This window comes from Trachypithecus francoisi, unplaced genomic scaffold (assembly GCF_009764315.1).
Source record: "Trachypithecus francoisi isolate TF-2019V2 unplaced genomic scaffold, Tfra_2.0 Lachesis_group10, whole genome shotgun sequence".
In the NCBI taxonomy this organism is placed as follows: domain Eukaryota; kingdom Metazoa; phylum Chordata; class Mammalia; order Primates; family Cercopithecidae; genus Trachypithecus; species Trachypithecus francoisi.
The window spans coordinates 51,948,064-51,966,195 of NW_022681455.1; the positions used below are offsets into that span (position 1 = coordinate 51,948,064).

Here is an 18,132-nt window from a genome sequence, read left to right on the forward strand (position 1 = left end):
ATGTATAACTCCCCAATGCAATCCCTCCCTCCTCCCCCCTCCCCATGATAGGCCCCAGTGTGTGATGTTCCCCTTCCCGAGTCCAGTGATCTCATTGTTCAGTTCCCACCTATGAGTGAACATGCGGTGTTTGGTTTTCTCTTCTTGTGATAGTTTGCTAAGAATGATGGTTTCCAGCTGCATCCATGTCCCTACAAAGGACGCAAACTCATCCTTTTTGATGGCTGCATAGTATTCCATGGTGTATATGTGCCACATTTTCTTAATCCAGTCTGTCACAGATGGACATTTGGGTTGATTCCAAGTCTTTGCTATTGTGAATAGTGCCGCAATAAACATACGTGTGCATGTGTCTTTGTAGTAGAGTAATTTATAATCCTTTGGGTATATACCCAGTAGTGGGATGGCTGGGTCATATGGTACATCTAGTTCTAGATCCTTGAGGAATCGCCATACTGTTTTCCATAATGGTTGAACTAGTTTACAATCCCACCAACAGTGTAAAAGTGTTCCTATTTCTCCACATCCTCTCCAACATCTATGTTTCCTGACTTCTTAATGATTGCCATTCTAACTGGTGTGAGATGGTATCTCATTGTGGTTTTGATTTGCATTTCTCTGATGGCGAGTGATGACGAGCATTTTTCATGTGTCTGTTGGCTGTATGGATGTCTTCTTTTGAGAAATGTCTGTTCATATCCTTTCCCCACTTTTTGATGGGGTTGTTTGTTTTTTTCTTGTATATTTGTTTGAGTTCTTTGTAGATTCTGGATATTAGCCCTTTGTCAGATGAGTAGGTTGCAAAAATTTTCTCCCATTCTGTAGGTTGCCTGTTCACTCTGATGGTAGTTTCTTTTGCTGTGCAAAAGCTCTTTAGTTTAATGAGATCCCATTTGTCAATTTTGGCTTTTGCTGCCGTTGCTTTTGGTGTTTTAGACATGAAGTCCTTGCCCATGCCTATGTCCTGAATGGTACTACCTAGATTTTCTTCTAGGGTTTTTATGGTATTAGGTCTAACATTTAAGTCTCTAATCCATCTTGAATTATTTTCGTATAAGGGGTAAGGAAAGGATCCAGTTTCAGCTTTCTACTTGTGGCTAGCCAATTTTCCCAGCACCATTTATTAAATAGGGAATCCTTTCCCCATTTCTTGTTTCTCTCAGGTTTGTCAAAGATCAGATGGCTGTAGATGTGTGGTATTATTTCTGAGGACTCTGTTCTGTTCCACTGGTCTATTTCTCTGTTGTGGTACCAGTACCATGCTGTTTTGGTTACTGTAGCCTTGTAGTATAGTTTGAAGTCAGGTAGCGTGACGCCTCCAGCTTTGTCCTTTTGACCTAGGATTGTCTTGGCAATGCGGGCTCTTTTTTGGTTCCATATGAACTTTAAAGCAGTTTTTTCCAATTCTGTGAAGAAACTCATTGGTAGCTTGATGGGGATGGCATTGAATCTATAAATCACCTTGGGCAGTATGGTCATTTTCACGATATTGATTCTTCCTATCCATGAGCATGGTATGTTCTTCCATTTGTTTGTGTCCTCTTTGATTTCACTGAGCAGTGTTTTGTAGTTCTCCTTGAAGAGGTCCTTTACATCCCTTGTAAGCTGGATTCCTAGGTATTTTATTCTCTTTGAAGCAATTGTGAATGGAAGTTCATTCCTGACTTGGCTCTCTGCTTGTCTGTTACTGGTGTATAAGAATGCTTGTGATTTTTGCACATTAATTTTGTATCCTGAGACTTTGCTGAAGTTGCTTATCAGCTTAAGGAGATTTTGGGCTGAGACGATGGGTTTTTCTAAATATACAATCATGTCATCTGCAAACAGGGACAATTTGACTTCTTCTTTTCCTAACTGGATACCCTTGATTTCTTTCTCTTGCCTGATTGCCCTAGCCAGAACTTCCAACACTATGTTGAATAGAGTGGTGAGAGAGGGCATCCCTGTCTTGTGCCAGTTTTCAAAGGGAATTTTTCCAGTTTTTGCCCATTCAGTATGATATTAGCTGTGGGTTTGTCGTAAATAGCTCTTATTATTTTGAGGTACGTTCCATCAATACCGAATTTATTGAGCGTTTTTAGCATAAAGGGCTGTTGAATTTTGTCAAAAGCCTTTTCTGCATCTATTGAGATAATCATGTGGTTCTTGTCTTTGGTTCTGTTTATATGCTGGATTGCATTTATTGATTTGCGAATGTTGAACCAGCCTTGCATCCCAGGGATGAAGCCCACTTGATCATGGTGGATAAGCTTTTTGATGTGCTGCTGAATCCGGTTTGCCAGTATTTTATTGAGAATTTTTGCATCGATGTTCATCAGGGATATTGGTCTAAAATTCTCTTTTTTTGTTGTGTCTCTGCCAGGCTTTGGTATCAGGATGATGTTGGCCTCATAAAATGAGTTAGGGAGGATTCCTTCTTTTTCTATTGATTGGAATAGTTTCAGAAGGAATGGTACCAGCTCCTCCTTGTACCTCTGGTAGAATTCAGCTGTGAATCCATCTGGTCCTGGACTTTTTTTCGTGGGTAGGCTATTAATTGTTGCCTCAATTTCAGAGCCTGTTATTGGTCTATTCAGGGATTCAACTTCTTCCTGGTTCAGTCTTGGGAGAGTGTAAGTCCAGGAAATTATCCATTTCTTCTAGATTTTCTAGTCGATTTGCGTAGAGGCATTTATAGTATTCTCTGATGGTTGTTTGTATTTCTGTGGGGTCGGTGGTGATATCCCCTTTATCATTTTTTATTGCGTCTATTTGATTCCTCTCTCTTTTCTTCTTTATTAGTCTTGCTAGCGGTCTGTCAATTTTGTTGATCTTTTCAAAAAACCAACTCCTGGATTCATTGATTTTTTGGAGGGTTTTTTGTGACTCTATCTCCTTCAGTTCTGCTCTGATCTTAGTTATTTCTTGCCTTCTGCTAGCTTTTGAATGTGTTTGCTCTTGCCTCTCTAGTTCTTTTAATTGTGATGTTAAAGTGTCAATTTTAGATCTTTCCTGCTTTCTCTTGTGGCATTTAGTGCTATAAATTCCCTCTACACACTGCTTTAAATGTGTCCCAGAGATTCTGGTATGTTGTATCTTTGTTCTCATTGGTTTCAAAGAACATCTTATTTCTGCTTTCATTTCGTTATGTACCCAGTAGTCATTCAGGAGCAGGTTATTCAGTTTCCATGTAGTTGAGCAGTTTTGATTGAGTTTCTTAGTCCTGAGTTCTAGTTTGATTGCACTGTGGTCTGAGAGACAGTTTGTTATAATTTCTGTTCTTGTACATTTGCTGAGGAGTGCTTTACTTCCAATTATGTGGTCAATTTTGGAATAAGTGCGATGTGGTGCTGAGAAGAATGTATATTCTGTTGATTTGGGGTGGAGAGTTCTATAGATGTCTATTAGGTCCGCTTGGCAGAGATGAGTTCAATTCCTGGATATCCTTGTTAACTTTCTGTCTCGTTGATCTGTCTAATGTTGACAGTGGAGTGTTGAAATCTCCCATTATTATTGTATGGGAGTCTAAGTCTCTTTGTAGGTCTCTAAGGACTTGCTTTATGAATCTGGGTGCTCCTGTATTGGGTGCATATATATTTAGGAGAGTTAGCTCTTCCTGTTGAATTGATCCCTTTACCATTATGTAATGGCCTTCTTTGTCTCTTTTGATCTTTGATGGTTTAAAGTCTGTTTTATCAGAGACTAGGATTGCAACCCCTGCTTTTTTTTGTTCTCCATTTGCTTGGTAGATCTTTCTCCATCCCTTTATTTTGAGCCTATGTATGTCTCTGCATGTGAGATGGGTCTCCTGAATACAGCAGACTGATGGGTCTTGACTCTTTATCCAGTTTGCCAGTCTGTGTCTTTTCATTGGAGCATTTAGTCCATTGACATTTAAGGTTAATATTGTTATGTGTGAACTTGATCCTGTCATTATGATATTAACTGGTTATTTTGCTCATTAGTTGATGCAGTTTCTTCCTAGCCTCGATGGTCTTTACATTTTGGCATGTTTTTGCAATGGCTGGTACCGGTTGTTCCTTTCCATGTTTAGGGCTTCCTTCAGGGTCTCTTGTAAGGCAGGCCTGGTGGTGACAAAATCTCTAAGCATTTGCTTATCTGTAAAGGATTTTATTTCTCCTTCACTGATGAAACTTAGTTTGGCTGGATATGAAATTCTGGGTTGAAAATTCTTTTCTTTAAGAACGTTGAATATTGGCCCCCACTCTCTTCTGGCTTGTAGAGTTTCTGCCGAGAGGTCTGCTGTTAGTCTGATGGGCTTCCCTTTGTGGGTACCCGACCTTTCTCTCTGGCTGCCCTTAAGATTTTTTCCTTCATTTCAACTTTGGTGAATCTGGCAATTATGTGTCTTGGAGTTGCTCTTCTGGAGGAGTATCTTTGTGGCGTTCTCTGTATTTCCTGAATTGGAATGTTGGCCTGCCCTACTAGGTTGGGGAAGTTCTCCTGGATGATATCCTGAAGAGTGTTTTCCAACTTGGTTCCATTTTCCCCCTCACTTTCAGGCACCCCACAGACATAGATTTGGTCTTTTTACATAATCCCATACTTCTTGCAGGCTTTGTTCATTTCTTTTTCTTCTTTTTTCTTTGGTTTTCTCTTCTCGCTTCATTTCATTCATTTGATCCTCAATCGCTGATACTCTTTCTTCCAGTTGATCGAGTCGGTTACTGAAGCTTGTGCATTTGTCACGTATTTCTCGTGTCATGGTTTTCATCTCTGTCATTTCGTTTATGATCTTCTCTGCATTAATTAGTCTAGCTGTCAATTCTTCCACTTTTTTTCAAGATTTTTAGTTTCTTTGCGCTGGGTACGTAATTCCTCCTTTAGCTCTGAGAATTTTGATGGACTGAAGCCTTCTTCTCTCATCTCGTCAAAGTCATTCTCTGACCAGCTTTGATCCGTTGCTGGCGATGGGCTGCGCTCCTTTGCAGGGGGAGATGCGCTCTTATTTTTTGAATATCCAGCTTTTCTGCCCTGCTTCTTCCCCATCTTTGTGGTTTTATCTGTCTCTGGTCTTTGATGATGGTGACGTACTGATGGGGTTTTGGTATAGGTGTCCTTCCTGTTTGATAGTTTTCCGTCTGACAGTCAGAAGGACTGTCTGTTGGTCTGTTGGAGATTGCTTGAGGTCCACTCCAGACCCTGTTTGCCTGGGTATCAGCAGCAGAGGTTGCCAAAGATAGAATATTGCTGAACAGCGAGTGTACCTGTCTGATTCTTCCTTTGGAAGTTTCCTCTCAGGGATGACTCCACCCTGTGAGGTGTGGGGTGTCAGACTGCCCCTAGTGGGGGATGTCTCCCAGCTAGGCTACTCAGGGGTCAGGGACCCACCTGAGCAGGCAGTCTGTCCGTTCTCGGATCTCAACCTCCGCGTTGGGAGATCCACGGCTCTCCCCAAAGCTGTCAGACAGAGTCGTTCGCCTCTGTACCGCCCCCGCTGCTTTCCCTATTGGACCTCAGCTGTGGGCTGTCCCCAGAGGTGGAGTCTACAGAGACAGGCAGGTTTCCTTGAGCTGCTGTGAGCTCCACCCAGTTCGAGCTTCCCAGGGCTTTGTTTACCTACTTAAGCCTCAGCAATGGCGGGCGCCCCTCCCCCAGCCTCGCTGCTGCCTTGCGGATAGATCGCCGCGACGGCTGTGTTAGCAGTGAGGGAGGCTCCGTGGGCGTGGGACCCTCCCGGCCAGGTGTGGGATATATTCTCCTGGTGTGCCTGTTTCCTTAAAGCGCAGTATTGGGGTGGGAGTTACGCGATTTTCCAAGTGTTATGTGTCTCAGTTCCCCTGGCTAGGAAAACGGATTTCCTTCCCCCTTGCGCTTCCAGGTGAGGCGATGCCTCGCCCTGCTTCAGCTCACGCTGGTCGGGCTGCAGCAGCTGACCAGCACCGATTGTCCGGCACTCCCTAGAGAGATGACCCCAGTACCTCAGTTGAAAATGCAGAAATCACCGGTCTTCTGTGTTACTCGCACTGGGAGTTGGAGACTGGAGCTGTTCCTATTCGGCCATCTTGCTCCGCCCCCCTCTGGTCAAGCTGTTTTTAAACTCCCAACCTCTGGTGATCCACCCACCTTGACCTCCCAAAGTGCTGGGATTATAGGCATGAGCCACCATGCCCGGCCAACTTTAGGTATTATTAAGGGTAACTCTCTGAACCTGGATGATCCACTGGCAGTGATAATATAGCAGCACCCCCAACAGGAGAAGAATTTAAAGACCCTGTTCCTTCCTGAATGTACCACATGTTCCAGAAGGAAAACACACACACACACACACACACACACATTCAGCCAAGCAAAGATGGTACAGGGGAGAAAACTGAAACAGATTGCTCTTAACCCAATAACGCTCAATTCGCTGCCTTGTGTGACAGAAAGAACCAATGCCTCAACCCCTGGAGTCCTTCAATTTTGGGGGAGGTGTGAGTCAGGGCCAGAGTTCCCCTGACACTGGAAGCCTGACCAGCAGGCAGCAGCCAGGACCTGGTCAGAGAGGCCAGCACATGCTGACACAATTGCCCCGGGCTGCTTATTTAGCTTTAGCTTCAATTCACTGTGGGTCCCAAAGGTTCTTACACTGGGTATTTATAAATAGACAGCCCTTTCTTCCTCATTTTTCATTCAGTTACAGGATGTTTTGTTCCTTTGTGGACTAATTGGCCCAGTCTCCCCTGCACTTCATTATTTAGGAGTCTGAGCAATTCTCCAATTTCCTAAAAGCACTTAGAATTCTAATCACATGTCTCACCTACCACAGGGTACTCACCAAAAGTGACTTTTGCCCTAGTACCATAGCATTTATGGCACATCTGGGTGATCACATATAAACACTTTCCAAGCGCATTTATAGGTGGGCAGGAGACTACAACTTTGGTCCTCTGTTAGCTGATAAGACTCACTTTTCTTACAAAAGAAGCGCTTGAACAGTCAGATCACATTGAGTATTAAGATGAATCACTATCCAAGATGCCAACATGACTTCAAAGAATCAGGTCCATTTCTAAGACTTCAGTGGTCTTAGGGTGGCCTAGAATAGAGTGCTGGTTGTCAATCAGGGATGACTTTATTACCTAGGGAACATTTAACAACCTCTGGATACATTTTTTATTGTAACAACTTGGGAGGATGAAGAAGAGAGAAGAGGGCTACTGGTATTCAGTGCATACATACCAGGGATGCTCTTATACAGAGGATAGCCTCAATAACAAGGAATTACCCAGTCCAAAATGTCAATGTTGACGTAGTTGAGAAACCTTGGTCTATAGTCTACACTGGAGTCACATATTAGCAAAATAACCCACACCCATTTTCCAGTATCCCATCTCTAAATTTTGATGAAAAGACAAGCCTAAATATGAAAACATGGTTAATTACAATAAGAATGCTTTAATAGTCTTTACTAGGAAACTATTCATATCATTTAAAACTATTAGATGAGGCATCAGGCATTCCCATTAAAAAAAAACATTTATTAGCATTAAATCAGCTATCTCAATTTTTCTCTTGTGCTAGAAAACAGAGTATGCACTCCTGCTTCTTGGCCTCAAGAAGAATCACTGTCCCTTAATTGGCAAATACGAGTGCCCATTGTATCTCTTCAGCCCTTGCAGATACACAAAGAAATACCACAGCTGTTGTTCTCAGTCATGATTACACAACACAAACTTTCCCCAGGGAAGTGAAACTCCACCTTCTCTAGGTGTGTCTCTCTGTACCCACGAAACTGGGGAAAGGTCAGAAGTACATAATAACCGAGGGCCACAGAAGGGGGCTTCTTAAGCACCCACCTTGTCTGCAAGCATACAATGAGAAATGTGAACTGGAGGCTAAAAGTGATCATTTCACTTGTCCACACAGCTCTATTTCATTACCAGGGAAATGCTGTTTCATTATCAAGATTTTATGAGGAAAGAAAAGATTCTTACATTTCAAAAATATATTCCAAGGACTGCATCCTTATCCATCACCTTTGCCAGCCAAATGCTCAGAAAGCACGTTTCCCTGAATAAATGGGTTTGTTGAATCATCTGCCCTACTGCCATTAGCATTTATGGCACATCTGAGTGATCACATATAAACACTTTCCAAGTGCATTTATAGGTGGGCAGGAGACTGCAACTTTGGTCCTCTGTTAGCTGATAAGACTCACTTTTCTTAGAAAAGAAGCACTTGAACAGTCAGATCACATTCCTTCCTGGCCCTTCTTACTCTCAACTCCAATTGTGTATGCTACAAATGATTCATGAGGAAAAACCACATATTTATGCAGGCAACTGGCAGCTTGCGGGGAAGGTTTTAAGGCAAGCAGGGAATTTTGTGTGGAAATCAATTCTTTGCGGAAGTCAATGTACTATGGACATTCAAGTAAGAGAAATTCCAGAGAGAAATTAACTGCCCAAGTAAGCCAGCTCCTTGAAGTGTACATCTATAGTCACTAGAAAAAAAGTGAGTTAACCCTTCAGGCAGCTCTTAAATATGCATTACCTATTGAGTGGGAAAAGCTTGAGAACTGAGGCTGGGCCTTTAAACACAGAATTCCTTACAAAATTGATTCACAAACCAGAACAAATTCTCCTCAAATTAAATGCATGTCTCCAAAGGGCTCTTCTTCAGAGTTTTTCCACGGACTATCCTAAACAGGGGTCTGGTCATAGGAAATTTCCAACACCTACATAAACACGGGAGACTCTGAGCTCTGGAAGTGGGCAGTCCCTTGCTGTTTGAGAGCAAAGACTTCCCAGCCAGAGAGAATGAGAACAGGTTCACATAGGTTACGTCTTCTGGAAACATGCAGCCTCTTGACAGATAACAAGGAGCTCCTGTCAAAGGAGTCCGAGACTCCGGTGCTAGAGTTGCTGAGGGAAGACAGCCTGGGCGTGAAGTGTTCTAAGAAGCTACAGGTGATGCACGAAAGAACCACCAACAACTTGCTTTTGGAAAGCTTGGCAAAGGCCTATTTAAGAAATGTACCAGGGAATGCCACAGGCCCCGGGAGACTCAAGCGCATACCACTCATTGGTCCTCACTGGCAAGAAGGTACAAAGCTCAGGTTTTGCTTCTCAATGAAACTGCCCTAGACTCACCTCAGCTGCAGGCTGGGCAGGGAGACAAGCAGACCACCTGTGGCTATCAAAACTAAAAAGGAATATCACGCTTGAAATTTATTTGCATCATGCCGGTTGAAGGTAAGTGAACTGCAAAGGTGACTGACTGCAAGCCCAGGTGAATTCCTTATGTTGTGGCTGAGAGTTTGGTCCTGGCTCTGCATCAGGGCAATTTGGGAATAATATAAAACCACAAACCATTGCACAGACTTAAGAATCATATCACCTGCCTACCTACCTGCCAGGTCAGAGATTTCAAGGTCAGACTCAGGTATGTGAGGAGAGAGAGTTTAGGCTTTCAGAGTTGGTTGCCCAAACATTAGGCCATCTTCTTCAAGTCTAAATAAATGCATTTATTTAATTAATACTATCATACCAAAGTCAATGTCCTGGCCTTGGTACAGCTCCATGACTATGGTTATGGTTATGTTATCATTGGAGGGAGCTAGATGAAGAGCACACAGGAATTACCTTATTTAATGCAGCTTCTCATAAGTCTGAAATTATTTTAAAATTAAAAGTTTAAAATAAAGACAAATCTGAATTAATCAGAATTTTCTATCACATCTCTTTCTGTTCCACATATTATACATGTACACACAAATACATGCACACATACACACACACCTTGTTATTGTGGAAGCCTCCTTATTATCCCTTTGGAATGAAGGTAAACTTCTAAAATATGTTCTTCAAAGTACTCTGTATATCATCCATACAGGACACAAGAAACACTAACTCAGCCAAGCATGGTGGCTCACATCTGTAATCCCAATACTTTGGAAAGCCAAAGTGGGGAGATCACTTGAGACCAAGAGTTTGAGACCCACCTAGGGAGCATACATTTTTTTCACATATGCCCAGTTATCACCTATGTCTTTAAGTAATGGCACATCACAGACAATAGAATACGAAAAAAGACTGAATAACAGAAAGCTAATGGCACAACTGAAAAACTGGACTAGACTTTGCAAGATTTAATGCTGATAGCCCAACAGAATCTAAATGCTTCCACTGACTAAACTTATTTTTCAGTCATCAAAATGATTTTAGAACTTTGGAACTTCTTCTTTGCTTTGCTTTTTCTTCCCCCATATAATTTGGTTATAGATTTATACCTTCATTCATTATATTAAACACATTTTTTGAGCAACTACCATGTTTTAGACATTGTGCTAGCGTCTGAAAGCTAATGAAAATAGAATTAGAACTTTAAGGTCACCAATGATGAATATGTCAGGAATATACCTAAAGAATCTACATTACCAGTTTAACCTACTAAAACTCCATTCTCAAAACACATACATTGTATTTTTTTTCTAATTTTGAAAAGTGGATACAAGAGTAAGAAAGTAAATGAAGGGAAATGGAAAGCATTGGAGGGAGAGCAAGCAGCTGCTTGTAGAGTCAATTTTTCTATTGCTGACTGGGTATTATTCTACAGGTCATTTTGCAAGACTCATGCAACCCACAGCTTTTCAGATTACCCTCTGGTTCTCTGCACCTGCAGCCAGCTCAACCCTTCTTGTCAGCCAGTGGCCAGCACTCCTGTCCAGAAGACCACATACTACCCAGTGAGACAAGGACATTCCAGCTTCACACAGCAGGTGAGCTGGGCAACCCTGAGGGTTTACTTTCCTCTAGGCATTTGATGTAGCCAACATTATGCTACCCAGAAAAGTACACAAAAACATGGTTTCTTAAGCCCAAAAGCTTGCAGACATAGAAAGGGCACATAGGAATTCTTTTATTTATTCTTGTAAGTCTGAAATTATTTTAAAAGTAAAAGTTTAAAATAACAACAAAGAAAAATCCTAATTAGCATTAGGATTTTTGGCCTGTAGTGGCCAAACAAGTTAAATGCAGCTCCAGCTGTCCTAGGTCTGGGGTCTGGGTTCCTACAGTCCCTGTAGTTCTGCTTCCTTTGCTTACTGGCATATTAGCCACTCCCATTAGGCACCCAAAATGGTGTGTAAGTGCTGTGCTTGGAACAAACGTAATTAAGAATCTAAGGAAGGTTGACGAGATAACCACTACTTTTACTAGAGGTTATTCAGCTGAAGGTAATTAAAAACAGAAGATTAGTGAGAAGGAAGCTCATGCTCGGAGTTCCTCAGAAACTCAGCATAATGACATTGTGGATGCTCAGAGGAGTTTCCTGGAAGAGTGAGGTCTTTAACTCCTTTGATAGATGATCCATGGGATAAAATAATTAGAAAAGGAGAAACGAAATGGCCTGCCACTACTCTGATGCACTTGTTCACTCAGGTCTACAGCTACATTTTCCCCCAAAAAATTAATTTCTTAAATGTTTAAACAGAAATTTACCAAGAGAAACCAATGTTAAGTTGTACTAAATAATGGGACTTAAAAACTCAAGGTCATTGAAGTGGACTTCATCCTCCTGGAATCTGACATGACCTTATACACCACATGACTCAGTTTTGAACACTGTTAAAGGACAAAATATGGCCACATTAACATAGTAAGATAGTGAAGGTTTAATAAGAAATTGGCATTGGAATCAAGAGAGACATAAATCAGCACCCAGAGTTGATAGTTCAGGGAGATATTTTAGTTTGCATTAGCTATGTGACCAGGAAACGATCAATATCTACTTTGTTTTGCTCCATTACCTATTACTTCAAAAAAGTGTTTCCAGGAATCCTGAGAGGAATGCTTATCTTTATCCTAAAGAACTTGTTTAATGTAAAATTATACATTATTTTCTTGATACTAATATGCAGCAAGTAAACATTTCATACCACACCACCACTAATGCTGCCACCTTAAAGAACTTTTAGAGCAAGCTTATCCAACCCACAGCCCACAGGTAGCATGCAGCCCAAGATAGCTTTGAATGTGGCCCAACACAAATTCATCAACTTTCTTAACACATAACGAGATTTTTTTTTTTAATTTTTTTTTCAGCTCATCAGCTATCATTAGCCTTAGTGCATTTTATGTGTGGCCCAAGGTAATTCTTCTTCCAATGTGGCCCAGGGAAGCCAAAAGGTTGGACACCCCTGATTGAGAAAGAACTTTATGCCCTCTCAGTTCTGGTCTTCCTGGTGGAGCTGAAGATCTTACCTCTATAACATTGGTGGGGCTGCGGATATAGATGCCAGATGGTGTCAACATTTCAGGATTGGAGAGTCCCTCGGCACCAGAAACTCGGATGATCACATTGTTTCTTATTATATTTCCATGTCCTGACCAGTCTAATGTTTAAACAAACCCAGAGAATCCACAAACATAATTGAAATGTACACAACTCAACACTCTTGATTCTACTAATACGCATCAGAGTTCACATATGTATTTCATATATAGATAGATAGATAGATAATACTTAGTATGCACAATAAACTTAAGAGACCTAACATTTTGCCATCAGGCTTGTCTATAAAATATATGACAATTTTAAATACAATGTAATAGATTTAAAATCAATTTACATATTTACCATATTTCCTTCCATGAATTGCCTCCCAAGAGATATATCTCATTTCCATGCATGTCCCTGAGAACAAAAGACCCTGTTACTTGAGTATATTTTATGCCACTTAGGAAAACAAGAGATGCTGCAACACTACTTCTTCTTTGGGTGTGGGTTGTTTTAATTTTGTTTTTGTGTTTTTATCCGTAAATCAGGGAAAGAGATACAGATCGTATGAACTCTTCAGTTCTAGAGTATCAGGATTCAGAAGTTCATTTTAAATAAAAAGAACAGAAAAATAGATCTGTTTTACTTTTGAGGAGGAGTCTAAGTAACTACCTCCACTGTTAAGTGCCACATATCCTGTGTCAACACCAACCCCATTCCTAGCTGTTCAAACTGGCAACCTGCTATCTGCATGCCCTCACCTTCCCTTGGAAGATCTGAAATGTCCTGGAGGAACAGGATGGACAATATCTAGGACCTTCACACCCAAACAATTGAGGTTGGAATAGAAGAGAATAGAAGAGCAGGCATGGGCCATGCTACATAGAGAAATTAGTCACTTAAGTGCTATCAATAAAGATCAGCCCCAAAGAACCCTTCATTACAACGTATCTGGGCTTCCTCATGTCATTTCATGGGTCTGGGTTTGCATACTTGTTATGTGTGAGATTGAGGGCTTTACCTACCACACATCAATAAAGAAAAATGTTAATTCCCTAACTTGTAATACAATAGATGTCAAAAGCTTATAATTCACAACATTCAAGCACTAAAGGTTAAATTCCTCCTACAGGTTTTCTTCCTTACGTAGTTAACATCTATTCCACATAATTGTTTTCTGCTAAGGTAATACTGTTAGGATACCTTTCTCAATTTCTCCTTGATGTCTCACCTTTTCCCTTGCACGGACAAATGTAGGAACAAACAAAGTCAATCCTACACCTGTTAGTTGACTTCCCGGTGGCTGTCCTTTTCTAATCAAAAGATTTTTCTGCACCTGATCACCTCAGTGACCCTTAGTTTTTTCTCTTTTAGAGCTAGTGTTTTTTTTTTTTTTTTTTTTTTTTTTTTTTTATTGAGACAGAGTCTCGCTCTGTCGCCCAGGCTGGAGTGCAGTGGCCGGATCTCAGCTCACTGCAAGTTCCGCCTCCCTAGAGCTAGTGTGTTTTAAAGCAAATGTATCTGATTCATATTTTCTCACTAGACAGTCTCCATCTCAGAATAGAACTTTTATAGCTTTTATCTCAACAGATTGTTCTTAAATGAAACATATATTTTCCCACTGATGATACTATAGAATTAAATATCAAACAGTATTTAACAAATACTGTTAAATATATTCTCACTTTCAGTGAAAAATTCTGATTTACTTTTTTATTCTGATAAAACTAGAGACCCTTTGTTCCTTAATTCATTCATTTCTTTCAACTAATAGATCTACAATGCACTAGTTAATATGCTAAATATTCAGGAGACAATGTCCTCAAGAAATCTGGTGGCAAAAAGACATTAATCAGATGACCAGAATTGTGGTATATAATTTTAAATTAAGAAGTACTGATTGGTGCTTAAAGAGCTTAAACAGAAGGACTTGTCTGGGAGAGAGGATCTTGCAGGAGGAGAGTAAGTGGCATGAACAGAACCAGAGAGCTTGTGCAAAGACCCTGAGGAAGGAAAAAGTATGGTCTTTTGAAGGAACGAAAATAAAATATTTTAGTGTCACTGCAGTACTAGGAAGAGAAAAAGAACAAGACAAGTTTACAGAAGTTAACAGAGACAAAAATCACTGAAGGGATCTTTTAAGTCTGGTGAAAAGTTTGGGATTCTATTTTAAAAGCAATAAGAAACTCAAAGGAGATAAGTGATATGATACAATTTGAGATTTTTAAGGATAATTCTGAGTTTTGCAAGGGGAATGAATTTTAGGAAACAGAAGGAGATACAGGTGATCAGTTGAAAATTCTGAAACATGGGCTTCTTCAGCAAGCCACAGGAGCTTGAATTCTATTAAGAAGAGAATTCCAGATTTTTAAATCCTTGGCCAACACCAAGTTTGACAGTCTGTAAGACTACACAAAGACATATGTATGTGACTTAGAATTATTGTGAAAATTACTGGTAGAAAACTTTAAAACTTCCCATTATATACTTATTAACCTGACCTAATCTTTAAAAAATCAGTATCCTATAGGTAAAGTTTAGTAAGCCAATCAGTGGTGACTACATTTAAATTTAGAATTTTTTACTATAGCCCATTTCTAGTGATCATAAGGCCAATATTTTTATAAATTGGGAATTACAAATTTGGGGAGAATTCATTGTGAAAAACTGTGTCCTACTCAAGAATGCAGAAATTAGACAAGCTTGTTTTACTTACCAACTAGCAGTGCATGACCTAAAATATTGTAGAATACATTACTGTTCACCTTCAGGCCCAAGGTCCCGCACATGCTGAGGCCTCTACTGAAGGAGCTCCTCACTGTGCAGCCCTGTATGAAAGACTCTGAATAGGAAAGAGTAAAGTAAAAATTAGAAATGGCTGCTGAGATTCTGTTGACCATATTTAAAGGAAGCTACACTATAGCTAAAGACATTCTCCCACACAATAATGAAACTCAGGAGATAAGAAGTTAGAAGCAACAATCAAAACAAGAGAATGGGTAACTCAAACCAATGGGCCTCAATAATGAAAAGGATGAAATTTAACGATCAAGTGTTAGAAAAAAAAAAACAATCTGAGAAAGACAAAGTATGTCTAAACAATAAAAGAACTCATGGCTGTCAAGATTTCCAACTGGCCATCATCTTTGGTATCAGCTCTCATCACAATACAGCAGATGAGAAGTTAAGGATAATGTGAAGAGCACTGCTTATGGGCTAGCCTTGATCTTTGAAACCTGGAGCTATGAATTAATATTTATAATTTATCAGGCAATAATATTCTTGGCCCAAGATAGCCAGAGACCCTTATTCCCAACTGTAAGCCAGGCCAAAGGTTGGCCTGAGGATCATGACTCTCACATTTGAACTGGATAGGTTTATAAAACTACAGAGGAAGCTATCCTCTACTATGCTAAAAAAAAAATGACAATTAGGAAAATCATTACACTGGTTTCATAGGCATATTCTATAATCCTCAAATCTGGTTATGAGGCCTAGATGAGTCAATGAATACACAATTACTGATTATCAACTATATGTTTCAGGAATTGGGCACGGCATTGTGCTGGAAACATAAAAATGAACGAATCTAAGTAACCTCTGCATTCGTGTATTTGCATTCTGATGGAGGAAACTGACATTAAAATAATAAAAATCCATTATTTGAATAATTAAACTATAAATCCTAAAAAGGGAGCTTTGTATTATTACTAGGTAGTAAGAAAGATACAGATGCCAAGTGCTGGGATATTAGAAAAGTTACTTTAGTTTATGGAATAATTTGACTTTTATTTTTATTTTTATTTATTTATTTATTTATTTATTTATTTATTTTTTTTTTTTTTTTTTTTTTTTGAGGCGGAGTCTCGCTCTGTCGCCCGGGCTGGAGTACAGTGGCCGGATCTCAGCGCACTGCAAGCTCCGCCTCCCGGGTTTACGCCATTCTCCTGCCTCAGCCTCCCGAGTAGCTGGGACTACAGGCGCCCGCCACGTCGCCCGGCTAGTTTTTGTATTTTTAGTAGAGACGGGGTTTCACCGTGTTAGCCAGGTGGTCTCGATCTCCTGACCTCGTGATCCGCCCGTCTCGGCCTCCCAAAGTGCTGGGATTACAGGCTTGAGCCACCGCGCCCGGCCAATGTGACTTTTAAAGTTGGGACTATGCAAAAAATTCTCCACTTTAACATCACTATTGACACTGGATCTCCATACTCCCCTCAATCTCAGCTCTCCTACTACTAAGTGCCCTCACATTACTCATCAAGGATACACCCCAATAAATTAACCCATCCATATCTAATTCTGTAGAAAACACTGCCCGTGGTGCACAGAATCTTCACCATGTCACCCAAACAGAATATGCCTGACCATGTGAACAACCAATAAGTACTGAGGTGTTTGTGTAGCTCTAAGGGCAGAATACTGGGATTGGTGAATCTTTAAAAAGTACTGTGCAACATTTATCTATGTAAAAAACCTGCACATCCTGCACATGTATCCTGGAACTTAAAATTAAATTAAAAATTTTTAAAAATACTGTTCAAAGATCCCAATGCCTTCTAACTCTAGTAGCTGGGAGTAGTTAGCCGCATAGGACATGAGGGGCTTCAGGGTGTTAAACAATAAAAAATTCCTTGAGGAGTATTCCAAAAGTTTCTAGCCTCTGCATTTTAACAGGGATTTACAGGTAATAATGTATTAATGCAGTAATTTTCAAACTTTTATTTTTAAGCACTGAACTCTTTTTCAACTAAAACCTAAAATATAAAATATCTATAAAAATAGATGAATGTGCAGCTACTCTGATTGAAACAGAGGTGGGAGAGATAGGTTAGGTAAAATTTGATCAAGGAAGGGCTTTGATTATGTTCAATTGATAACTTATTTGTGACTGCTACCCTCTTTTTTACTGAACTGGCCACATGTCAAATATTCTGCAGTACTATATACAGCTGATCAAAGAACCAGAGAGAAGGAAATAAAGATACTAATAGATCCAAAGCACATTCCGGGAGCCATCCCCCTAAATGACTCAAATAAATAAAAAGAGATTGTATTGTGAAAAATAATAATTTTTTTTTAAATATTTTATTTTTTTGGTGTTTTTATTTTTTTATTTTTTTATTATACTTTAAGTTCTAGGGTACATGTGCATAACGTGCAGGTTTGTTACATATGTATACTTATGCCATGTTGGTATGCTGCACCCATCAACTCGTCAGCACCCATCAATTCATCATTTATATCATGTATAACTCCCCAATGCAATCCCTCCCTCCTCCCCCCTCCCCATGATAGGCCCCAGTGTGTGGTGTTCCCCTTCCCGAGTCCAAGTGATCTCATTGTTCAGTTCCCACCTATGACTGAGAACATGCGGTGTTTGGTTTTCTGTTCTTGTGATAGTTTACTAAGAACGATGGTTTCCAGCTGCATCCATGTCCCTACAAAGGATGCAAACTCATCCTTTTTTATGGCTGCATAGTATTCCATGGTGTATATGTGCCACATTTTCTTTATCCAGTCTGTCACAGATGGACATTTGGGTTGATTCCAAGTCTTTGCTATTTGTGAATAGTGCCTCAATAAACATACGTGTGCATGTGTCTTTGTAGTAGAATAATTTATAATCCTTTGGGTATATACCCAGTAGTGGGATGGCTGGGTCATATGGTACATTTAGTTCTAGATCCTTGAAGAGTTGCCATACTGTTTTCCATAATGGTTGAACTAGTTTACAATCCCACCAACAGTGTAAAAATGTTCCTATTTCTCCACATCCTCTCCAACACCTGTTGTTTCCTGAATTCTTAATGATTGCCATTCTAACTGGTGTGAGATGGTATCTCATTGTGGTTTTGATTTGCATTTCTCTGATGGCGAGTGATGATGAGCATTTTTTCATGTGTCTGTTGGCTGTATGAATGTCTTCTT

At 40.1% G+C, this 18,132-nt stretch overlaps 1 protein-coding gene across 1 annotated transcript in view; it reads right to left on the reverse strand.

The window, feature by feature from the left end:
* Positions 1 to 18,132, reverse strand: part of PKHD1 (PKHD1 ciliary IPT domain containing fibrocystin/polyductin) — a 477,374-nt gene that overhangs the window by 273,988 nt on the left and 185,254 nt on the right. Inside the window, 3 exon segments of the mRNA XM_033217424.1 lie at positions 12,189 to 12,319; positions 12,565 to 12,621; positions 14,921 to 15,046. Of these exon segments, the coding sequence (XP_033073315.1) occupies positions 12,189 to 12,319; positions 12,565 to 12,621; positions 14,921 to 15,046 (314 nt within the window).